This window comes from Anser brachyrhynchus, assembly GCF_964034855.1.
Source record: "Anser brachyrhynchus genome assembly, chromosome: 7".
Classification (NCBI taxonomy): Eukaryota; Metazoa; Chordata; class Aves; order Anseriformes; family Anatidae; genus Anser; species Anser brachyrhynchus.
The window spans coordinates 21,395,804-21,420,892 of NC_137701.1; the positions used below are offsets into that span (position 1 = coordinate 21,395,804).

The following is a 25,089-nucleotide window of genomic DNA, read 5'->3' on the forward strand; positions in this document are numbered from 1 at the left end:
ATTTTTACATATCTCACATCAGCATTTTTTCAGATATTGAAAACAACACTTTATTTTGAGCTGCTTCTTAACATAGATTTAGTTGTATTTATTTGGAAACAAACAAAAACATGTTTAAAATATGTATTATTCAGGTAAAGTACAATTTTCAAAAATAATTTAAATCTCTATCCCCTCAATAAGCAGTCACTCTTCAGATAATCAGTAAGCATCAACAATCCTTTTAAATTCAGCTGTTTTAGAAATGGTGTTAACTGCTGTTAAGCACTAAAAACAGTACCTAGAAGAAGTAGGACAACAAAAAAAGACATAATAAAATACATGAACATTATTTAATGGATGTGTTTTTTAACAAAACTAAAAAAAAAAAAAAGACCCAAATCAAACAAGCAGTTTAAGAAGTGTGAATTTAGAAAAATTATGCATACGATGGTTTCACAATTTAGACTGGGAACATTTTGATTTTTATTAAAGGTCGTAATAGAGAAACAAAGCAAATTTGAAGTTGTATAATGTACCTTGATAAAGGACTGTATTTTGTCCATACAGGGAATGCTTTTTACCCAGATAGTAGTTTTTTTTTGGCTTTAATATAATGGAAACAGGACAAAAAGACAACTAGTGGAATGCAAGACCTACAACATTACTCGAGTTTATTGAAATCATAATTGCTTTTCAACTGTAGGTAGTGTTTCATTAAAATATATACCTTTAAAGATTTTCTACAAACATATCTGCACCACAATTAGTTTACTATAACAGTCAGCTGCTAAAACAACAGCTGAATAGACAGCTCATTTGACTTTTTCCACTTACAGAAAATAGTACAGAGGTCTTATCTCCCTAGAAAACGTAACAGCTGCATCTTCCCTTAAACAATAAATGACTCATTTCTAACACGTAATGCCATACAGGTCTAATGACTCAAACACAGAATCTATTTGTGTGTGTACTTTATCATCCCTTAAGAAAAAAAAAAGGAAAAAAATATATGAAGATACCTGGATTACAATTGAGTACCTGGAATGATACATAATGAACTCTTCATAAATGATGAGATATGAAAACTAGTATTTGGAACGGTATTGCTTTTTGTCAAAAAAAGTCAGTAACATAACACTGCTACAGTGACACAATCAATACACCTAGATACAAAGTGTTGTACATATTATTGTATTTCTGTGTTGCACAATATGAAACAAGTTATGGAAATTTGATTTAGATATAATTATTATGGGAAAGTACATTGCTGTGTGAAAATACATGAATACTTTAAGTTCAGCATGAAGCTACATACACTGCACTATCAAAAATGGTGGTTTCCTTTTCTAGTATGCTTCCAGCTAAAATGTGCTACAAGGTAAAATGGCAGGGGTGGCTGGTCCCAGCAGCCAGGGCACTAAGTGGGGCATTAAATTGTTAAAAGCAAAACAAACAAAAAAATGGTGGACCCTCTGCTTTTAGGGTAGGAAGCCTTTGCTCTGATACCCTCTGACACCCTGCCTTAAAACACCAGGGGTACCAGGGTGTCAAGAATGGCAGTCAGCCAATCACAAAGCAATATTAAAACACATGGCGTGTGACATTTTCATATAATGGTGGTTCCCTGCCATAGAATGGCAGCTGAAATAAAACAGCAGCCACCATTCATGTAGAGGGGAAAGACTTTCAGGTTCAGTGGAGTGGGACTGCACGGGGCTTGTGGAGCAGGTGTCTGCCTGCAGGGGGGTGGGACTCCACCAGAAGCTGGGGCCATAGTCCTGTCCCTTGCTCCAGTGGATGCTGGTCCTCCTTCCACTACTTACAGGAACAATGCAATAAATAGAAAGCTTTTATGTATACACAGTTTTTGAATAATCTTTCTGACATATCCTGAATATGCATTATATAGTATTTGCCTGGTCTTTAACTTTGGCATGTTCTTTATCTGCTACTCTTGTATTGTTCAATAACCTACAGATCTCACAGAATCAATAAGAACTAAGAATCTTTCATTGGTTGGGAAACAAACACACAACAATCTCAATCAGGTCATTACTTCCCAGAGTCCCTGGAGCGTGAATCCATCCTTTAGCTTCTCTATTGCAAGTCCTAGTTCTTCTGAAAAAACAGGCTCCCGATCATGTTGCTTTTTGGAATGCACAAGACATAAGATAAAATAGAAGAGAAGATACTTTTAAACTTAATTATCCAATTTTTAACAACATGAATTCAACATCATGAAAAAGAGATGTTCTTACCTTGTTTTCATCAGCAAAGTAAGCCTGCAAAAGAAAGAAAAAGCAACTCAACCTTGAGAAAAACATTATAGTTTAAATAGAAGTTTGCTAGCAATTCCTTATTCGTTGGGATAAGGATTGTATTTGGCAAATTTTCTTCAACAAACCAGTTTATATGTTTTTTTTGTTTTGTTTTGTTTTTTTTTTAAACAAGATCAAAGTTCCTGGACAGTCTAATGCATTTAAAAATATTTTTTTTTCTGAAATACAGGGAGATGGGTACTAATACAGTTTTCTAAACTGTTATTGGCAGGAGTGCAAAGGTCATCAAGGGTGACTCAAAATTATTGTTGCCTTTCTAAAACTCTTTCAAATTTGTATCTTAGATGAATACTGAGGATACAGACATCACCTCCTATTAATCTGCTCCAAAAGAAGGAAGACTTTTTAATATAATATATTGGATTATTCTGTACTGCTGGTTCTTGAGCTATTCCTGACCTCAAAGTGTTGAGAAACAAGTTGCAACTACTACTTTAAATACCGACTACAATTTATTTTGAATAATAGTTTGTGCTAAAGTTAAAAAAACATAGAAGAAATTAATGTAGTAATCATGATTATAAAAAAGCCATGTAGGCAATATACGTTTAAATATAGAAAGTTCAATTGTAGCTTAACTTTAATAGAAGAATGGAGCTGTACACTGCTTATATTTGAATAACCAAACAAGATTTTTTTTTTTTATTTTTCTGTGGAGAAGCTTACCACAAAAGCATCTGTCTGCTCATCAGATTCTATTTCCACATCATCTTGAACTTGCTCCACTGTTAAGTCTTCAAGAGGCTGAGGCTACAAGTTAAAACACTGAAGTAAATAAATCCATATATACATGTTGAAAGTACTTTTATTACTGCTTGTTAACACAATATTGCATCTGATTTAAAATAAATGAGTCGACTACCTTTTCTTCCATTTCATAATCCACTCCAAATATTGGGTTAGCTGAATAAACTCTGTGAAGTGAATTAATTTCTTTCACTGCCTCCTGTAGTTTCTCCACAGGGTCTATCTTAAAACCAAGTACATATCCTCCACTCTGTGTAATAGAGGAAAGAAGACTTTATTATGAAATTATTGTTGCTTGTTATTTAAACAACTTTTTCCCCAATGGGGATTTGTAGTTTAACAAATTTCAGTTTGACGATGAAAACATTATCTGTATTTTGGTATCTTATTTTCAGTCGGCCACTTAAACCATGGGTAGAATAAAAACAATGACAATGTTTCTCCATGGGATAAGCTTTTAACTGTTAGCCCATTAGATAAATGGGAAACAAAAACTTATTACAAAGAAAAGCAAGATCAAACAAGGGAAGGAGAAGAACGATTTATTTCCAGCTACTTAATGAAAGCTTAGTTTGTTGGATCTTGATATAATTATTAAAGAAGCTTGTATGTATAGTTAACTTTTTTCTTTTTTTTTTTTAATGACTATTAAAAGCATTTCTAATAAAGGTCAAATTGAAGAAGAATCACTGTCTCTTAGAGGAAAACATACACAAGTGAGAAAGATTAAAAATAGTGGTTTTACTTAAGTACAGAAGTAATGAGTTATCCTAGATAATCTGTCAGAAAACAGTCTTTAACAGTTAAATTATTTTAAACTGGTCATGCTGGCACATTGTTTTTGCTTAGAGAATTCCTAACTCACAACAGCCATACTGACCTGAACATACTGACATTTTAGGCAGTGTGAAGAGGATGTTTTTTAAAAGTTGTGTTCTAAAGGCCACATAGAAGGAACACTAAGTAGCTTAAGAGCAGCACTATCACATTTCAGCATTAAATAATTGTATATATAAAAATTTAACCAGCTAAAAAAGGCTATTAAAGCTTCTTACCTGCTGAGAACTCTCTATCACAAGTGCCAAGCCAAACTTGGAGTCTCTTATTTTTATTGAACGCTAACAGTAAAGAGGTAAAAACTGTTTGTTAAAAACTGTTTTGGAATTACTTGATATAAGTTTGTTTTATTTATTTTCAATTATTATTTTGCACAGTACTAATTACCATTACTGTTCCTGGAAGATTGGCTAGCAGCATTCCCTCCCATTTACCATTACAGATCCGAACCACTGAAACCTCAAGGAAAAATGTTTTTTATCAGAAGTGCTAATAGTTAATTTCTGGACATTGGGTTCACAGATCATTAGTCTCAGAGTATGCAGTTGACAGGAAGCACAACAGTAAATAGTTCGGAAATTAGAAATACAAGCCGTTCTTCAACATTTTGACGTGCCTCCAATTAATCTGGACAGAAAAAATCCACACTGCAGTTAATGCTGGTAAGACCAAATTCTTCCCTGACTTTGGGACATAAAATACTAATTCAGTGCAAAATGGGAGCATTAACTGAAGACTAGAACTTAGCCCATTTCATTTTGAAAATGGCTGTTTCAAGGTACTTACAATTTGTAGATAGGGTATGCTGACGTTAAAGCTGTCATTCATATTTGCATGCCAAACTATTCTCACATTAGTAATAAAAAATGTTCCCAAATTTCCCTATTAAAGAAAAGTATGTTAGAACTGCTTTGAAATATAGAGCCTTTTTTCCCCAAACATGATGATTACTGATACCTGTTTACCATTAGCAGGATACAGCTTCACATTTAATTCTGTAGAAGTCTGATCCTTTCCCACCAAAACCAGTGGAAATGCTACTATTGATCGCTAAGAAGCAAGATCCAGTCTTTAAAGGATACAGTACCCAAGTGGTGAAAATCACTTGGGAGTTCCCATTACTGCAGCAAAACAAGATCAAATCACAGCATGGCAAACCTAATGGGAGTACGTGAAGTGTCTGAGTGTTCTTAACTGTACAGATCTGGAATTGGCATATAGAGTAAGTATAATGGCATGTGGGTTAAACTTAGGCAATTGTGGAGATGCGTGCCAAGGGAACACAGAGGAAAGAACTTTTTAGCTTGTCAGGATGGATCTTGTTTCCATTCTGGACTAAAACTACATAGACAAAAATAACAGCTCCCATTTTGTTTCATAGCTCTGGGAAATACTCGTAACTAATTCCCTGTGTAATAACGGAACTGTTTTCTATTTTCTCCTTAAAGTCTTTATTTTTTCACGTTTTAAGACATAGATTCCCATTCAAGTATTTTCAGTTTCCAATAATCAAAAGAGAATACAGTCTTACTAAGTAGTCAAGGCTGCAAGTAAACACAAACATGCAGCAGAGCATTTTGGAAACGGCATGATTGTCTTTCAGGATAATACAGAGCTTTAGACTCATAAATATCTCTTACTAACATGAGCTGTGTATCTAGTTCCATGCACATTAGCTGAGTCATGTAGACCTGAGGTTGACCGAGAACTCTGTTGTACTGAATAGCAAATATATGAAATCAGCTTCTCTGCATGCAATAGCTAATGAACTGAACTAAGGGTAATACCTCTGAGGTTACAAAACTGTAATTGCTAGAATTGCTAAAATTGCCAGAACACTTCACCGTAGCCAACAGTCTCATTTTTCACTATACCTGGTCACTTGATAAATTCCAAACTCCATTGATTTTATCATATATCTGTTCTTGTGGTAATAATCTCAGTTGCTTGTTCTGAATCAATGCACTTCTCAGCTTCAGATCACGATACATTTTAGAAGTTTCATAAGCTCTGAAAAAGAAAAAAAAATCACCAGGTTACGATTTCAATGTCTTTTATTATCTTTCAGTGCTTGTTTTAGCACCAACATGAAATGCTACATATTTTCAACTCTTCTTATTATCATGTACAAAAATGAGAGTACTATTAAATCTTCATCAATGAAAACCTTTATATTTCAGTTCTTAATGAAATTACTTTTAAACTTTTTTTGATATGTTTTAATCTCCTGTATTATTTGTGCATATGCTATTTCTTTCTGTTCCTTAAGATTGTCATCTCCCAGCCTCCACTACAAAACATAAATCTAGCTCCCACGTTACACATAGTATAGACATCAAGAATAATTTATTTTTCACTGCCAATTAGGTCACAAACATCTAATTACATGTACATCAGTATTCCATAGCTCTTAAATAGAAACCAATGGTAATGTATTATGCCCACATTCATTCAGGTGACTTAACTTTTAGGTGGGAAACATCCACTGCTTTTTATTTCAGTGGGAGTTTTGACCGGTATTTAACTCATTTCCATTACATGGTCCACAATTAGGGAAAATGATTATAGGCAGAAAGTATAAATAGAAAATGTACACTTAGATTATTAGCTCTTTGGTATTTTTATTTATTTAGACGGTTCATACACACAAGATGAATGCTTTGATTAATGACTGGTATTTATACATATTAATTTTCATTATGTACAGTTATCTACTAGAATTTGTAAGTATTCTTTCCCCTCTTTCTAGAGATTGTGTTCTCTTCTTTCAGAAAGGTTTTGTGAATGTTAAATCTGGGCAGTCCACCTACCATAGTAATCCCAGATATCTGATCCACCGAATTTCGTAAACGAACAAACACTGTTTTAAGTAGGATACCTGTGCACAGCAATAACTGAAGTGAAGAGTCTGGGACTTCCAGGAACGACATTGGTAAATATGAACTCAAACCGTGTATTATTACATTTAGTCAATATATACAGAGCTTCTGTTTGTCCCCGTAATTTCTGCAAGAAAAATTTGAAATTTAACATTTTGACAATATAGCATCTTGCCTATCCAAAGGTGTAATCCTGATTCTACTACTGATCTACTGTTGTCTTCAACTGAACAGGGATTTCACTCTTTTTTTCTCCAGGAACTAGCAGTTCCATCAGCAGCAGAACTAATGAAGTCTGGCTGCTATACATATGCAGTATCATGACAGTATTTTTGAATTTACCTCTTACCATCCAGAGGCATCATCCTTCCGTTCATGCTCCCCAAATACCCTGGCTCTACGTCACATCCCTTTTCCTGCAAGTCAACAATGCACTGACATTGTTGATATTGTACTGGCTGAGCAGCCAGGCCGTACAGAGGCCACTTGGCCAACTAGCAGCTACCATGTGGCTGGACCGGTAATCTCCCTGCTACTTCTTTGCTGCTAACCAAACAAATGGCTTCACTGTTGCCTGTACCTCAGGCTATGTATTTGAGAGCTTTCTTGCACAAAATTATTCTCTCTATAGATCTTTGTTAAATGTGGACCAAGCCAATAAGCACATGACTTCTCAAGAACAGAGAAAAATCACCGGTGTGACTACATGCGTTTTACTGCCTTAGGAAACTGAATAAAATAATGCTCCTATAAAAAAGAAAAAATCTCCTGATCTTTAAAACTGAACTATCATTACTACTCTATTACTGTTCTTGCAAGTAAACCTTCAGAATATTATTTATATAGTCAACTAAGTATAAATAATGAATTGCAGCTTTTTTATTTTTATTTTTAAAAGTAACTTACTGAGTTGGCAGTTCTTGTAGTTATGTTTATAATGCAGTTGTAACCAACAGCTAAAAGGGGAAAAAAACACAATAAAGAATAGCTCTGAGAACAAGAAAAAATAATACATAAAACTACAAAGTATAATACTGAATTTTTTAGCAGGCAACTTTATTTTATAAATGCATATAAAAGTAGCATGTTTGTGTGTGTGCAGTTGTATGAGAGAGCAAATACAGAAGAGCAAGCTGTTAGAGAACCTAAGCTTACACAGCTTATGAGCAGAATAGATTTTCATTACTGACTATTAAGACCTAAGCACTGGAAATAAACTGGGTACCAAGTAAGTGCATCCTGACCTTACTTCAGCAAATTAAGTTAAATGTGAGTAAACTAGCTGACTATTCACACAGTTAAAATTAGAAGCTAATTTAGAGCTTTCAGTAGGAAATTTGGAAAGGCAGGTACTTCTGGAGAATAAAATCTTTATGTGAATACACAGGTGGCAACAAGAAGTGCAAGTATAGCAAAGTATGAAGAAACTCAAATTTATGTTTCTTTCTAGAAAAATAATACATCTGAAATACTCTTCAACTTATTTTCTACGAAATTAACATTGAATATTAATATTTTACTTTGAATTATTGTAAAAGTTCCTACATTACAAATAGATTAATTCATAACAATTTATTTCAGACTTTATAGAACAGAACAAGACTTTACTATTCTGTACTGTAATCTGTAGTATTGGGAAAGTACAGCATGCCACCATAAAGGAAGCAAAAAAATTTGCAATCATTTAACAGGAGATGACACTTACAGAGATTGACTCTGGGCAATGACAATGAGCGCCAAATAATCCGCAGATTTGTCACAAGCAGTCTGCCTGGAAATAAAGAGCATAAATAGTTTTCATCTGAATAACTGCCATTAACATAAACATGTAAATATTCCATTCTGTGGTAATTATTTACCTCTATTTTTGCAAAACCAGAATACTCCTTTCTCTTGATAGGAAGAAGGAAATCACAGGACACCCCAGCAGAACAATTGCTAACCTCCCCCTCCTTTTTTTCTGACCACCAGGAGAGAAAATCCAGCAAGAGGGAACAAATGAAAGAATCTCTAATATATACCATCATTCCTCAAAGAGGAACCAAGGATGTGAACTGATTTCACATCTACCTGCCTATGGTAAAAACGCAGAGAAACGTGATTGTGCAGAACTACTCTGAGAAGAGATAGTAAAGACTGTTAACTGTCCCAGCCGACTTCCTGAATAACCTCACCTCTTTATGTCATATGCAAATTTCTTAGATTCTGTATCATGTATGCTGGCAGCTTCACACACGTTCTCAATCAGTAAGGAGAATAAATGAGTCTGTGCATGTGTGTGCTACTCCTTACTGATTCAGTTTAAACCAGGTTATGAAAAACTATCAAAATAACTGGAGAATGACATACACCTGAAAAGAGAAATCCTTTACTGTTATAGAAATGGAACAACTCCTTGCAAGCTGAAGTGCAAAATTCTATGCAGCGACTGGTCTGTGTAAGGATTAAACAGGACTACATCAAAAGATCATCATTATTTTTATAAACATGTTACTCTTACAAGGCTTTCAATTCTAAACAAATTTTGAGTCGAGATTATCAGCTTCCTTTAACTATGAACAAGATAAACTATTTGAAAATACTCCCAGAAGAGACAGATCTGTGAAAAGGCAAGATATAATTCCTGCAACAGACGCTGGTTAAGTAGTAGGAAGGTTACAATTTCTCTAGGTAAATGGTTACCTCTGTCTCCATTGTTTCCTTTGGTATCTTCAATAGACTCTAAACAGTCTATAAGGACCTCTCCAGGTCTCATTTTCATTTGTCTAAAAAAGAAAAAAAAACAAACTAGTGAAAGACAGATTTATCCTCCAAAAGAGGACTATCTATATTTCTGCACTTCCCTTTCCTTTTTTTTTTGCTTAGCGCATCACACTACTGAAAATTTCCATACGTTCATACACACAAATCAACATTATATACCTGAAATTGTTATCACCACATACAGCATATGAAAAATACCAATACCTTCATTAATACCTTCATTTTTAAAATCATCATGATAAATAATTATGTAGGAAGTATGACAAGCTAACTGCACCCCAGAATTGGGAGAACGTGTGTGAAAGTGCGGGAGAAGAGTGCAGAGCTTCATTCACTCATGTCATTTTTGGCAGATAGAGTTTGTTGCATGTTTCTGTACTTTTAGGTCAGAGGGAACGGAGCTGGGCTCAGAGAGAACAGGTGCCCCAACGGAAACATCAGGTGCACACTGGTAAGGGAAACGCTCTGCTGAATTTTGAGCGATTTATTTGTATTTTGTTACATTTAATTGGCCTAATTACTGAATTATGTATCAGACTTAGCGTGCAATTGGGCGTATTTTAATCGCACCGTGTATGCAGCCCGAACTCCGCAACCTGCAGCCAGACAGAAACCAAAGGCGTTCCCAGGGCGGGAACTCCCCTCCGCACCCCGAGACGCCCATGACAGCTACTTTTACTTCCCAGGGCCAGGTGGAAGCAGGACATGGAACGAGCCCCGTGCCCACTCCCCTCACCCACCCCTTTCTTAACATTTTTCACGCCCCCCGCCCAGCCGGGCCGCGCCTCAGCATCCCCCCTTAGCAACCGCCCCTTCCCGCCTGCGCCGCGTCACGTGACGGGACCCCCGGCCGCCATCAGAGCGGGCGGCACTCCCGGCGTGCACCGCACCGCTGCCGGGGGCCGCGCTCAGCCCCGGCCGGGCCCCGCGGCAGGGCGGCGCCACTCACTGCGGGGAGATGTCGAAGCGGACATCCCGGTCCTCCCACAGCACGTCCAGCACCGCGCTCATGGCTGCAGCCGGCCCTCGCCCACCCTCCGGCGAGGCGGCGCAGCGCCGTGGCAGCGGGGGCGGTGCTTCGCGCTCCCGCAGCGCTCGGGATTGGTGGGGGCGGGGGCGGGGCCTGCCCGACCGTCTGGCCGGGCCCCGCCCCGAGCGTCGTGAGGGGCTGTGAGGGGCTGGGCGGGAACGGGCCGCGAGGGGGTTGGAGGAGTTTCCCTGTTCTGCGCTCCCCGTTGTTACTGCGCGGCAGCAGAAGCCGCCTGTGGGCGCTCTGTGGGGGAAGGCAGAGCGCTTCGGGCCGCTGGGCGCGCAGTGGCTGGTGCCTGGTGGAGGGTAACGGCCGTGTGCTGAGGGCGAGGCTGGAGCCCGCCCCAGACACAGCCCGTGCAGCCGGGGTGCCTGGACTTACTGAAACCCTCTTTGTGTTACAGCCCTAAGTCTGCTTTTTGTCGTTTTAAGCTAGGGTGTGTGAAACTACTGCTTCAGAGTAACTCCAAAAGTGTACCAGCCGAGCGTGCTTCAGTGGACGCTTGCCCACTCCCCCCAAAAAGTTCAACAACTAAAGCACGAATCGAGGGAATAAACTTGGCCGTTGACAGTTTTTTTCCCAGAGTGGGTCCTTCAATTTGTGCTGAGCTTGACACGGCCAGCCTGGAAGTTGTGACAAGTTTCCCTGAAGTCACGGGAAGCATCAAGTCACGACAAGGTGCGTGAAAGACCGCCGTGCCTGCTCCTCGCCCTGACTGCCCTGCCTGGCTGGGGCAAGCAGGGCACAGCTGAGGGGAAAAATGGTCAGGGAAAAAACTTTCTGGCTTCCTACGCAGGAGTGCCCAATCTCTGCTGTTCAGTCTCATTACAGATTGAGGCAGAAATCCTGTTACATCATCAGGAGCACATTTAAGTGTGAGTGTAGAATGAGGTAAGTTTCTAGTTCTGTAAGGGTACTATTAAACGCTCTGTCCTGGCAGTAAAAACAGAAATGTTTTATTAGAAACAAGCTTTTAAGCACATAAGTAATAATACATTATATAAAGGCAGACATAAATGTAAAAACCAATATGGTAGTAACAAGCAATAAAGAATAAACTATGCTGCATTTGAAGATATGAACATAAGAGTTTTTAAGAAATAAAATACTAAAATGCATTTAAAAATTAGGGCTTTTAGTAGAGGAACAACATGCCAAGAATCACTCTGGACGTGAATTAACCAAACTTACTGATGTCAGCTACTGGTGCAGTCACTCATAAATTTGTGGAAGTATTTTAACTGCATTTTTCATGTATCTTGCTAGTTAATGGAGCAGAGCTTACAGATAAAAGGGCAAAATCTAACAAGCATGTTGTTGGGAGGGGTGAGTAGCTCAGCTACCTCCTTGTCTTGTGACCTGGAGAGCAAGTAGGGAACAAGCTGATGCATTTACTGCGTTTATCTAGTAACCGGAGTAGTAATGTGCATGTCATTTGGAAACAGATATTTTAATATTTCAAGCACAAAATTGGATTTGTGGGAATACTTTTCCTTAAAGAAAGTGAAGAATCTGTAGAATCCGTGCCAACTATCGGGTTTCTGTAATGGAGAAAAGAAATTATGTGATTTTTAATGACCAAAGATTGCTTTCCAAAGCCATGTTGATAATTTTAAATATAGTTAGTGATTGTATAATGGTAGTATTTAGAAGGCAGGGCAATTACTATCGCAAGTGCTATACTGCTGTTACCGAATCTTGGTAAAAAGGAAATACGTACCTTTGATAGTGCTGAAAATTCGTTATTTTATTATACTGCGTCATACAATAGGCATAGCTAGATGTTTTTCCTGATAGTGAGTATATGACTTCACAACGTTAACATTCGTTAATTAGTGGCTTTAATTTAGTTAACACAATGTTAATTAGTGGGTTTAATTTTACATGCCATACTTGATACTCCATAACTAAACCCAAACAATAGTTTATTGATTTATAGCAAATAGCAAATTAATAACTTGCTAGTTATTAATGTAGAGACAGATACAAATTCTTACCTCCAGAAGAAAACACACAAGCCTCTCTACATTCCTCTTCACTCTCAAAACGATTTGCATTTCCATCACAGCCACCATACCAAAACTGAGCACAAGCATTGGCTTGTTTATCATAATACCATTTTATAATATAAACACGGCATGGCCCTTGATCCAGCCTTAACTTGCATCGGAGGTCCAGAATGCTTTCTAAAAAAAGAAAGAAAAAGGAACAAACACAACTGAGTGTGTAAAAATCAATTGTGCTGCTTAATTTTTAACTTTTCAACTCTGATTTTTTTCTGCTAATATTATATAGCCATTTAAGATTCACTTCTAATGATGTTACTGCATCTTTATTAAATCACTAAACTGCCTCTTTTCTGACATGGTTCTAATAACTTAAGAAATGATAGTATTATGACTCCACATACAAAATGAGCAAACAGTATATATCTGATTATTTTGACATCTAAATTTTAAAATCTAATAATCAGCAACAAGTCTTGTGAGCAAAACAAAATTTCCATCCAAAGACTTGCATCAACTATTTTCAGCCCACAAGTGTGACCATCATCTTTTTGCAGTACATTGCTTCGGTTTTGACTCTATAGTTCTTTTTGTGGTGTGGGAGCAGAGGCATTAAAATAGTGGCATCCTATAGATACGCATTAGAGAATTGTGACTTGCCAGTCTCACTCACTATAATACCATGAGAAAAATATTTTTCCTTCAAGTTTAATATTGTGACATCAGTGTTCTGTATGTGTCATTGGCAACCAGTATCTGGAAACTTAAATAAAATAAAATATTAGAATATAAAGCTGCCGGGTTAGTCACGCCCATGTTCCCAGGAAACATACAGTCTATTATGATGTTGTTTAATCATAATACATTCTTACTGGAACTCAAATGTCTGAATCCCCAAAGTGATGAACATAATATGTTCAGATATTTCATTGGGAAAGAATGAACCCTTTGAGCGGTTAACTAATTGCTGTATTTTCCTTCAAATGGCTGAACACCTTCTTTCGTTATTTCTCTTCTGAAAGAGAAATCTGTCCAATTCTGAAATCACTGTGCTGCATTTTCTCTCTCTTTAATGAAGCCTCCTATCTCCGCAGACTGACCCTTTCTGATTGAAGAATTCCCTGCTCACTGGCCCACCTCAGCTAGTGCTATGTCTCTCTTTGGTGCCATTTATCAGCTCAGTCTGCCTCTGCTATAAAATGAGCAGTGAGGTTTGGAACTTGGGGAGATGAGAACTGGCCAACAGGCTGGTCAAGAATTACAGCTAGATCTGCAATAAAATTCTGAAATGGCTTCTTTTCCACAGCAAGGGCTCATGAAATCTTCAGAGAGTGGATAGGCCCAACAGAGTGACTCTGATTTAAAGCCTTATAAAGTTAGTATTGTGATAAGAGAGAACAAAATGAAAAATTAGTTAGGATCTATAACCTGGCCTTGGTGTGAGCCCTGCAATGGAATGAGTCAGCACTTCATCTGTTGGTGGCAGTGATGATATCATGGCTGCAAGTAAAAAGAAACAGAATGAGGCTTTTTTTTTTTTTCATCAGCCAAAAGTAACTAGAAGTTGGAGATATTAACAATGATGATAATACCTCTAGTGTCCACTGTTAGCAAAGATGGTTGTTCCTCTTCCTCTAATTCCTCTTCATAAGCTTCATAAACTACCACAGGAGGTACTTGGGTCTGAAATAAGCATTAGATTTTCTTTCCTCTACAGATATTGTGCAGTGTCTCAAAATGAACAGGGCCTTCATTGCTTAGGTTTTCTAATGTTTTTCCTTCCCATTTATCCAGACTGCAATGTTAAGAATCAGGATTTTAACCTCACCGGATTGGTTTACCAGGACAGGTGTCAATCCTAAGCCTGTTTATTTATTTATTTTTTTTTTCAGTGCAATTGCACTTTAATAGGGTTATTTTTCCCACTGGGACACAAAAATAGCTGTATTAAACACAGCAATAATAATATTTGTAACAGTTTCAGGAATAAATTATGGCCATTAGATAACTGTCTGCCTGCAATATCTGAACTTTTATTCAGAACAGCCAGCTCCAAGTATAGCAAATGAAAGGACCTACTACAGTACCTGTCTTGAAGAAAAGTAAGGGAAAATTTGCAAATTGCATTAGTCAACAAGAGAAGGAAATACATCAAAAACTTTTGCTCATTAAACTTGCTGAATTTTCATACCGGAACTAATGGTTGAGGAAGATCACCAAGTCCCAGAGGACTTTCTGCAGTGGATACTCCAGGTGTCTGTGCTGAAAGTGATTGCCCATTAACATTGTTTTTCTGAAGCATGTAATACAAAGAACTTGAAGATACTAAACGTAAAGATGGTCCACTTATGCTTGCACCATTTCCATTATGATTGTATATTAAGGTACCATGTTCATCTTCACAGAATTGGTTGACTAATTTGGACTCCAGAGCTGTTTAAAAAAAGTAGAAAACCCCATCATACACAGAATTCACTGGATTTTTGAATTTGGATTATTTATACATGTAAATAATGCGCATACAATCTGGTACTCCTTTGGATTATTTATATGCATCTAAGAAGATTATTCCAGGTTCTCTGAACTGTGTATTTTATTATCACAAATTTGCCAGTCTTTAAGTCCTCTACATGATCCAAAATACAGTGAACTCACTAGGGTTGTTCATTTAAGCTTAGTACCAACTACTAGTTGGTAGTGGGGAAAAAAACTGCTTACTTTATTCACGTGAATAACCCAGTGAGAATGGGGTATTGAAATGAAGGTAAATAGTTAGAATTTATCCCACAATTAGATTCTGGTTTCCACTCCAGCAGATCTCGTGCATGAGCACTTACTCAGCTTAGAAAGTTAGTTTAAGTGACTTTTCCGCGCCAGTAGGCAACATCCCCTGTTGGCATGATATGTAATTGACTTGACCACGATGACTTAAAAGAAGGAAATTTATATCTCCAGGATCCTGTTATTTTGTACCTTGTAACTAATCCTGATCAGCATCAAAACATGATTTCCACAAAGATAATATATTTTTTTCCTCTGTTCTGAGAAGCATCGGATATAATGCAGAATAAAGCTGCAGTGCACGCACCTGGCAGGGTATTAAAGTCATCAATGAGATACATATGTTCTCTGTCTGGATCTGAAGCAATCAGATTTAATTCATGCACAAACTCAGCCTGTGTTGGATCTGAAGTATTTACAATTCCTATTGCATACATTTCGATGTTTGCTGCGTGAGCCTCTCGAACAGCAATATCTAGTTTCACTGCTTCTCTCTTGTCTGCTTGGCCGTCTGTTAGCACAATAGCTACTTTTCGCACTCCTGTTCGAGCACCTAAAAATCCTTCCTGGGTTGCTTTACGGATAGCAGTTCCTGTGTAAGTGCCTTCTCCCATGTATTGCATTTTTCTAATTGCTCGTTTGACATCCTGTTGAGTTGTGTACTTGTTGAGACCAAATTCTAGCTGAACTTCTAAACTGTATAGTACAAGGCCAATTCTGGTAGCGTTTCTGCCTACAGTTACTCTGTCTACTAAAGCAGTTACAAAGTCTTTGATAATCTCAAAATTTTCTGGTCCAACACTCTCAGAGCTGTCAATCACAAATACAAGCTCCATAGGAATTTCCTTACATTTAATACCACAACCTGCAAAGGAAAAATAAAAAATAATAATAATAAAAAAAAACAGATCACAATGACTTGACTTGGTATCCTTTTGGAAAGGAGAAGAATGCAAGTTTTACAAAGAAAAACAGAATCTGAAATAAAAAAAGTTTCCTGAGCACTTACCACATATCTCTTTAATTAATTTAATTATATCTTCTCTCTGGATATGAAAAAAATTACATATAAAAATATTGTACCACTTGTCTCTTTCAAATAACGTATAGCATTGATGCTACCAAAGATTTTGTTTATATTGGGTATCTGTGTCTACAAAGAACCTTAGTGTTTAACTTTCAAATCTGATCCTCCCAAATCTGGAATGAGTTCCACATTTTACAATGAACTATTTTATATAGCATATAAGAATCATAAACATGACAAAACAGAAGCACCTCTATGTAAAACAATTAACTGCTGTTATTGTAAAGAACACTTGATGATTCGGTTCTCATTAAAACTTAAAAGTCAAAACCCATTCAAATTTCAGCATCTAAATAATATGGATATTCCTTTGTTCTTAAAAACAATAGGGAGTGGAGAAGTAGACCCAGCTTCAGGAAACATGTTGCTTTTAGTGAGCTGGCATATGAGAGTGCCAAGTCAGAATGGAATTGGGATTTGTGAATGCGAGTGTACCTGGCCCACTGTATTACCCAGCTTTCAGCACGAAAACCAGCTGTTGCCTTCAGAGCTGTCTGTTCAGGGAAGTGATAGCTTCAGTGACATGCAAATAAAACTCTCTTCATTACTAGAGCAATCATTTATTGTATGTTTTGAAGTGCACGTTAGGACTCATTTGGCACTGAGTCAGTCTTTCAAATACATCCTTTTGCCACAACAGATAGCTTCCACCACAAACTTCACTGACATGCTGAATTTGGGTCTGGTGCAGTTGAGGCTTAGCGGGAGTATAATTAAGGTCCATTGCATGATAGACCATGACAGGTTTGAAGATCTTTGCTCTTTAGACTCTTAATTACTATTTCAAAAAACTTCCCTGCAGCGGGTACACACCCAGGTAATCTAACAATAACTGCAAAAGAATATATAGAAGAGACATAAGTAAAATCACCAGGAATTTTAAATTCCATAACAGCATGAGGCAGATGAAAAAAAAATCAGAAGCCTATGAGTGGTTTCTTTCTATATTATTAATGAGCTACATCTAGTCAGAAAACCCCTTCTATAATAGTTTACGTAGGATGCATTTTAATTGATAGTACCTTGCATTCTGTTTATAATCTTGGTCTGATGGAATTTAAATAAATGAATTTGCTTACTGTTAGGCCTTGGTCTCCTTTTGGTCCAGTTTTGCCCTGTAACAGTGATCATTAATTAAACTACTACAATTAGTAACACAGTAATTCAGAATATGACTTCATCTGTACCATTATTGAAATAATGTTTAGCCAATCAGAACTTCTGCTAGAAAAAAGTGTTCTTGTGATACTAGCTTGTACCTACCATATCTGCACCATTGGAAAGGTGGTCAGGTTTTTATGGGCAGTGGATGACCTCAAGTCTCCCATTGAGTCACTGAATTTCAGTTTATGTATACTTAATAGTATGCAAATGCCAGAACAGAAGAGCACCACGTTTTGTTTTCCAGCTTTTGGGGACCGTTCCAACGGCAGTAGTTACCATTTTGCCTTCCTTCATCAGTACATCAGCTTCAATCTACAGTTACTTGGTTGCCATAGAATAGAATCACATAGTTTTATTCTTAAAACACACCTGTTGGCTTTCACTGCCTCAAGAAGGAACCCGTATTTGTGTTTTGAGATTGAGGTACTCAGCACAGAAATGTCTTCTTTGTGCTTTTAAATGTTTTCATATTTTCAATTTCTTAAGCATTTTAGATTATGAGTAGTTAAACATCAAGAAAAATGCATAACCCAGCTTTAGTTTTAAGCAGTTTAAGAAAACAGACGTGATAAAACTGAATTACTCACAGGTTCTCCAGCTAAACCAGGGTCACCCACATTGCCCTTGTCTCCTTTTTTCCCCTTTTCACCTGTAGCTCCTCGATCTCCCTTTGAAGCCATGCAGGTAACCAGATAGAAAGTATAAGTCATTTTTTATTACATTTTTCACAGTTTTTGAATTGTGTGAAGAACTTGTACTATTGGGTAGGCATTTTCATGGGAATAATAGCTGAAGCAGTTTGAAAAATGAACCATCCCAAACAAGTGTGTGTAGACAGAAGGGTTTCGTAGGATATTGAATGATGAAAATGAGTGTGTGTCTGAGAAAAATAAGATAACCATAGGGAAATTGAGAAGAAAGGTGGGGGATGTATTTGGAATGAGTAATGGAAATATTCTGAGAAACCTTTTGGTCCAGAAAAGGTGTTTAGGTTAGGAAACAAAGGAATTAGTGCCTTCCGGTTTGATTTTTGCTAGGCTATGGGAGTTTGTATATTTTTTATAAACTGATGTGATCACATCCAAAAACTGATTTCAACACACATTTCTCTTTTTCTTAACACTGATGTAGTCCCCAAATTTTGCATAACTCTATGGGCAAATGAAAGGCAACAATATTAAAACTATCTGTATTTCTTCTAGCTGCAGTAGCAGATAAGCCTCATATGATATTAACATATGCAACATGGAAATTAGTATAAAATATTAAAAGGATCGTGTGAATGGCTGGGCTTTTCCCTTTTCACAGAATTCACATGCCTTTAGTGAGAGCTGACAGTACTGAGTATTTTTGGTATGCTGGCTTGGGGCTCAGACATTATCTCTGATTTAGGTACCATACCTTCTGTCCCAAAAGCCCTTCTCCAGGAGGGCCTCGTGGTCCTGGCATTCCATGAATTCCTTGTTCCCCCTAATGATAATCCAGGTTAGTGATATTAACCCTTCGTAGTCACTCATTAAGCATTATTTTTAAATGTTCAAAGTGTTTCAACTGCATTTTAACAACTGTGTTCAGCAGTATGTCTACCCTACAGATGTATAGTATTTGAAAACTGCATGATCATATCAGCTGTCTCCATGGGTATGAAAGATTTGGGAAGAGGATAAATAATATTTTTAATTCTGGTTCATTTTATGAGGCTATCTTTCCCTCTTAAAAGATGTCCCTGCTTTCTCCTCCCCCAGTCCACGCACCTTTGGGCTTGTTTACAGCAGTAGAGACAGAACATACTTTATAGGTGCTTAAATTATCTTTCTCATTGTCCAACCTCAGGTTCTCTTGTCATATACGAAATAACAATGTGCAATCTGTTGTTTCCATTATACTGCGATGGTCAGATTGAAAACTCAGCACAGGTTAAATACTGAAGACACAGTATAAGGGAGTCATCTTACCTTAATTCCTTGAATGCCTTCGCCAGGAGGTCCCAAAGAGCCAGGTGGCCCTGGGCGTCCTACGGCTCCCTACAGAGAAACCCTGCATGTGTTAAGTACAATATTCATAATAAAAACACACAATAAATTGTTGTACCACCATGTAATTTCCTGTCAGTCCTCTGCCACATCAGTATCTTTTTATAAGTAGTGAGGATAAGATTGCTCTGGCTGATAAATGTTTTTTATCCTTTATCAGATTATTTAAATCCAGTTGATACTTCAAAGGAGTCACTCAGGACCTTATGGTCAGAGAACACGAATCACCTTGATTGAGATGAGCATTGCACTGAAGGATGGATTGTATTGGTGAGACACTGAGGACTGAATTACAATTTAAGAGAGGATTGTTATTTCCTAAATGATGTGGTATCTTTCATCACCACTAAGCTTACAGTTTCAGACCTGTAAACATACACCGTAATGTGGCATTACAAATAATCTCTTGTTGCTAATTTATAAGCTGATTTTTTAAAGAACTCTAGAGAAAATATTCCAGTTCCATATGTTTTCCATAGGAAGCAATCAGAATGCATGCGGTACAATATTAATTTTATACCTGTATTGCAATTCCAGTGGCCTTGCATTAAATTCTCAGTTTTCTCATTTGTAAGGATCCTGTATTCATGCCTAGCACAGGTGGGGTTAGTGGTTTACCACCACTTAGCCATAGACCTAGCCTTCAGGCCAATGTGAACACTCTGGGACCAATAAGCCGCATTGTGCAGGTGATACGTTCTGATGTTGTGAAATCCTTCCTTTTGTCCATGTTCAGTTCTTTTATATTCACATTCACATCCTGAAACAGTTTTTTTTGTATTAATAGACTTCTGAAGTCGATCTGTAGGAGCGAGAATTTTCCATTTTGGAAGGTTTCATAAGGAAAATGGCTTTTTATTATTATTTCCAGGCATTTTTTCAGGATGTATATTATAATTATATATTACATTAGATTATTATTGATTTACTTTATACAGTAAAGAAAAAAAAATTCTGGAAGAGCTCAGCAGTTTGCCTGCAGCTTTAAGACTAAGAAAGGGAAGACACTGCTAAGTGCTTACTAGTCCATTAATCCTAGGTCTGGAAAAATGCTAGATCTGAAGAAATTTTTGCTACTAAATTGGAGGTACTGTCTGCAGGAGCTACACGTTTTCTTCATGCAAGCTTATCACTTTATTTATCCTCTGCAATAGGGAAAAGGCCATGGTTTATGGCAGGTTAGCAGAAACATTTTTGATTTTCTACAAATTAAAGACACTGTATTCCTCAGTTATCTGTTGGATTATTTGTTTCTAGTGAAGCGTGAAGACAGAAAACATAAAGATGTGTATGCATGATCATGTTTTTATACTGTATTTTTCTTTTCTTTTTTTTTAGAAAATAGATTATGGGAGATGTAGCTGTTTAAATGGCTTACTTTTGGTCCTGGCAGGCCTTCTCCTGGGGGACCTGGGAGACCGATTGGTCCTCTACTACCGGGATCACCCTGAAAATGGATACTTTAAAAAATAAGTAGTGAATACCAAAGTTTGGTTTCTAGAATTCTCAGCATCTGTTGTGCTCAAACGGGACAAAGAGAGGAGACTTGCTGAACAGCACAGTGTAAGTCTAAACAGAGCTAAACCATGAATACTGCAGACAGGACGAGAAAGATAATGGGTTTTAACAGTGGTCTAAACATATCCAAGACATGTACAGTCAGGCAAGTTACAGATAAATTACAATTCCCATATCATAAAATGAACTATAGTTCCTCCAAGCCAACAAAAATCTTTTTGCTTTCTTGCTTGTCAGAGTTGGATCATACTTGATGTTCACATTGGCACTGCTCTAACATACTTTTCCTATGAGTGCCTTCAGACAGCTAGCAGTTTGAGGAGAATGGAAAAAAGACATACCCCCTTTTAAGAGAAATGAGGCATGTTTAAATAGCTGCACTCAATCTGTCAATTGCCTGTATAATTCAAGTAATCCTACAGTCAGCACCAAGATGAGTTCTGAACTGAAGCTTGAAGATCTGCAATGGAAGCTACCTTTTATATACTGACAAGTAAATTAAAGCTGTATGAAAAAGATACTCTGACTGTGACCTATGGGTAGGAACTATATCTGCATGGAGTATCTGTATGCATTTACTTTTCTAGAAGTTAAGGTCTGTACCTTAGGTCCTGGTAGTCCAACTCCATCAGGGCCTTGTTCACCAGGAATCCCAGGAAGGCCTGGCAAGCCCTGAAATTGCATGCACAGATAGAATATGAATTTAACTTAAGGCTATGTTGACTGCATGTTTTTGTTAACATTAATATGGCTAGTATCTTGAATACATTGTCTCTTAGTGGGGTCACTGTGGTCTGTAACTGGTTAAATTCCACTCTGGTAAGCCAGAAGTTGTGTCAGTGTTTGTCTGTGTATTCTGTCTCATGCAGGAGGCTTGTACATGTTTGAAGACAGAGGGGTCTTATCCAGAGAGGCAGGTGCAAAAGGAGTTCTAGCATTGCATTACACAAAAATGTCAAGAAGCATTATAAATGCTTCAGATTCCCATTTCCACTTTGACATTCATTTATTTTTATTCCTCAATGTGTGTATGCACTTTTACAGTTGTCTGTAGCACAAGTAAATGCTAGCATATCACCAAACTTCCTGGCTGTAGCCAGTAATTCTCCTTCAGTGCTACATACACACGCGAGCAAGGAAGAGGAACAGACACCCTTCTCTCTTTGTATCCTCTTTGCAGGCATTAGTCATATGTGCCAGTACAGATTTCTATAATGGTCTGTAAAGCTGATCAACCCATTCTTTGCCACATCCTCAGCAGCCCATTGAATATATCTGAGGACTGTTTGGTCTTCTGACTCTGGACACAGTTGCTTTTTCAGTGGTTCTGGAAGATAGCGCTGCCCAGAGCACACACCCACATATATGGACGCAGCTATTCAGCTCGGCTTTGATCTCCTGTTTGGGGGTTAAAATTCTGGATGACTGGGCAGAAGACAGTATCTTACTCTAAGATATTGAGGGAACTGATTGAAACATTAGTGATACTTTAAAAAAAATCCCTGCTTGGAATGTGTTGCATTGTGTAATCAAGAGAACTGTGGGACTTTTAAGGTCTTGGACTACTTCAGATTTCTTTTTCCTTCCTTCCATGCTGAAATGCACTTCCACAGTTGAGGAGCATAAAAGACAAGCAAATCTTTCTTGGCGTGTCAGCTGTGGAAGTTAATCACATTGGTGTACCTATTTGTTCCCAATTCACATTAAAAAAATTGTCTGTAAACTTACAGGTGGACCAGGATAACCGTCTCCTTTTGGCCCAAAGGGCCCAGGGGGTCCTGGAAGGCCTCGGTCACCCTGATGAAGGCAGGAAAAACAGATGAGACGACTGACAGTGCAATTGCTAGCAGGAAATGCTCCATGAAAGTGAAACTTCTTTGGCAGGCATACTGTAAGTTGATTTTATCTATCTGCTCACGTATTTTACTATGTGAATGGTTATTGGAGGTTATTAATCCTAAAAGTGGGATATTTAATAGCTCTGAGAATATACTGGACCTTCCAGTTTTAAGTCACTAATTGGATCTCTTTTGAGAGCTCGGTCTCCTGTTACTATGATTATGTTATTATGACATACATATAAGAGGCAATGGCTTCCCCATATATATATATATATAATTATTATTATTTTTTTATCATGTTTATTATTACTCCAGTTTTGGGGGCACAAGCCCATCTTGACAGACAGACAAAAGTCTAGCAGGGGAACTGAATTACTGAGTAGCTATTTTTGATAATGCTAACTGAAGATAGATAAACTGCTGTAGAGCACTGTGAAAGTTCAATATTGCTTCTGCACGTGCTTTTTGTTCCATGTGGTGAGAAAAAGGACTCAGGGTTGGGGACACCAGCAATTTGTGTGGTCAATTTAAAAATGTTTTCTGTCACAAGGTTCCTGCCTGTTTTTGTTCCAGAATTGTATTTTCCTATACTGCCATGGAACCTAATTAAAGATATCGAGTATAACAGGAGCTTGTTAGCAGAGATGTTCCCTTTTAAGCTCCTTTCATGGATCCAGATAGCTGGAATATCTCAGATACACAGATTTACCAGAAAAATTAAGAGGATTAGACTCTGCCAGCAGCACTGGATGGTGCAGTGAATTGCTCTGAATTACAACTGGATGAATGATCTGGATGGATGACTGTGTTTGTCCCTTCAGCTAACCAAAATATGGGCATGCGTAGCAGTGCCAAGAAAAGGCAGATTTTTTTTTTTAAATTAAGCCATAGAAAGTTTTACCTTGTAGTTTTACCTTACTACACATCTTAGTGCAGACATTTATCTAAGAGAGAAGCAACAGCAAAAGCACTAATACTGATCGCAAAAAGTGAAGAACATAGTCATAGAAACATGCTGAGCATAACCTAAATGAAAGAGCTTTGAGGGCTTAAGATCAGTCAGAGAACAAGGGACAGTGGCTATACTCGAGTATTGTCAAATTCACTAGGTTAAAGCCTGAAGAAAAGTTGAATCTAGCTAACACTGAGACAATACTAGAGAAGTGCTAGAGAGAAGTCCTTAGAGATTAGCTGCTCTTTCATGTTCTTCTTTCACTGCCTAAGGAATCTCTTCTCACATGGCCAGTTTGGCCCATGTCCTGAGCTCTTGTTGGAGTCTATGGATTACTTTGTGCCATACCTAGGAATGAAGCCATGTACCTAAGAAGGACCCTGGCTGAGAAAAATTAACAGTTTGGCATGTATGCTGCTGTAAGCACATAAATCAGGTGTCCTCTCTGTATTCACTCATTATGAATTAAAAACAATCAAATTTTCCCTGGTCCTCTGCCATGTGGAAGCTTATGGTTCATGGAGTCTGGAAAATTGACTGTCCGTGGTGATCCAGCCATATAAATCTTTATAATGTGCCAGCGCAGTACACCATACGCAGTAAGAACTGCAGAACACTTTGCCATCCTAAGTAATTTGCTGGTGCTTCACTGAATCCTGCCTTATTTTACAGTTCTATCAGAAATTAAGTTATCAATTTAGGAGCTACCTTTGCCCCAGGAAGCCCAAAACCTGGTTCTCCAATTGGTCCAGCAAGACCAGGTAACCCAATGTCACCCTGCAATGAAGAAAACATGTACCCTAGTTAGTTATTTTATTAAACATCAATCACAGACTGTTTTTTTATTATATGCCATACAAACAGATATATATCAAATGTAATAGTTTTATATATATATATATATATATATATTTGTTTCATGGGCATTTAAGATAAACACCAAGAGCAGACGAAAGAAAAATATTCTGATATGGAAGATATCAAAGACAAAGAAATGAACACAGGTAGGCTACACCTCAAGCTGGCAAATAATTAATACCAGGTCATGGTGGTAACTAGAATGCACACAATATACAACTGTCTATAGGAAATAAGACATTTTGGGCGACCTTCTAAGGCTGAAATTATTT

At 37.5% G+C, this 25,089-nt stretch overlaps 3 protein-coding genes and 1 long non-coding RNA gene across 5 annotated transcripts in view; 2 read left to right on the top strand and 2 right to left on the bottom strand.

The window, feature by feature from the left end:
- Positions 1–5,773, top strand: part of FASTKD1 (FAST kinase domains 1) — a 34,377-nt gene extending 28,604 nt beyond the window's left edge. Inside the window, exons 17-18 of the transcript XR_013953957.1 lie at positions 4,428–4,567; positions 4,877–5,773. The gene's annotated coding sequence lies outside the window, so the exon portion shown is untranslated. The remainder of the gene's footprint in view (positions 1–4,427; positions 4,568–4,876) is intronic.
- On the bottom strand, positions 50–10,653 carry BBS5 (Bardet-Biedl syndrome 5). Of its 2 annotated transcripts, none has more exons than XM_080601009.1 (12): positions 10,497–10,653; positions 9,467–9,549; positions 8,490–8,555; positions 7,691–7,740; positions 6,784–6,911; positions 5,780–5,915; positions 4,692–4,787; positions 4,124–4,186; positions 3,184–3,318; positions 2,988–3,071; positions 2,241–2,264; positions 50–2,128 (listed from the first exon to the last, which is right to left on the bottom strand). In XM_080601009.1, exons 1-12 carry the CDS (start codon positions 10,556–10,558, stop codon positions 2,027–2,029), a joined length of 1,029 nt encoding a protein of 342 aa, XP_080457135.1. In that variant the 5' UTR covers positions 10,559–10,653; the 3' UTR covers positions 50–2,026. The 2 variants fall into 2 exon arrangements, with proteins under 2 accessions (XP_080457135.1, XP_080457134.1); XM_080601008.1 differs by lacking the exon at positions 10,497–10,653 and adding an exon at positions 9,764–10,039 and having other exon boundaries at positions 9,467–9,571.
- A 131-nt stretch (positions 10,654–10,784) lies between these two features.
- Positions 10,785–25,089, top strand: part of LOC308198522 — a 36,737-nt gene continuing 22,432 nt past the window's right edge. The window contains exons 1-4 of the long non-coding RNA XR_013953979.1: positions 10,785–11,468; positions 19,809–19,918; positions 21,042–21,211; positions 22,897–23,057. This is a non-coding gene — a long non-coding RNA (uncharacterized lncRNA). The remainder of the gene's footprint in view (positions 11,469–19,808; positions 19,919–21,041; positions 21,212–22,896; positions 23,058–25,089) is intronic.
- Positions 11,476–25,089, bottom strand: part of LOC308198485 (uncharacterized protein) — a 40,156-nt gene continuing 26,542 nt past the window's right edge. The window contains exons 25-39 of the mRNA XM_080600942.1: positions 24,668–24,736; positions 22,895–22,963; positions 21,770–21,838; positions 21,027–21,095; positions 19,571–19,639; positions 19,017–19,085; positions 18,203–18,283; positions 17,531–17,566; positions 16,374–16,410; positions 15,672–16,229; positions 14,775–15,016; positions 14,176–14,266; positions 14,012–14,083; positions 12,575–12,763; positions 11,476–12,118 (exon numbers count right to left, since the gene is read on the bottom strand). Of these exons, the coding sequence (XP_080457068.1) occupies positions 12,108–12,118; positions 12,575–12,763; positions 14,012–14,083; positions 14,176–14,266; positions 14,775–15,016; positions 15,672–16,229; positions 16,374–16,410; positions 17,531–17,566; positions 18,203–18,283; positions 19,017–19,085; positions 19,571–19,639; positions 21,027–21,095; positions 21,770–21,838; positions 22,895–22,963; positions 24,668–24,736 (1,731 nt within the window). The 3' untranslated portion in view covers positions 11,476–12,107. The remainder of the gene's footprint in view (positions 12,119–12,574; positions 12,764–14,011; positions 14,084–14,175; positions 14,267–14,774; positions 15,017–15,671; positions 16,230–16,373; positions 16,411–17,530; positions 17,567–18,202; positions 18,284–19,016; positions 19,086–19,570; positions 19,640–21,026; positions 21,096–21,769; positions 21,839–22,894; positions 22,964–24,667; positions 24,737–25,089) is intronic.

What these genes read in the sequence shown, in the direction of transcription:
- BBS5 (XM_080601008.1), bottom strand. Translation starts at nt 9,878, where the DNA reads ATGAAGCTCTGCACTCTTCTCCCGCACTTTCACACACGTTCTCCCAAT. An exon ending in CTACAAGAACTGCCAACTCA is followed by an intron (nt 6,912 to 7,690) that starts GTAAGTTACTTT and finishes TTTTTCTTGCAG; the next exon opens with AAATTACGGGGACAAACAGA. An exon ending in AGCAGACAGATGCTTTTGTG is followed by an intron (nt 2,265 to 2,987) that starts GTAAGCTTCTCC and finishes TTTCTTTTGCAG; the next exon opens with GCTTACTTTGCTGATGAAAA.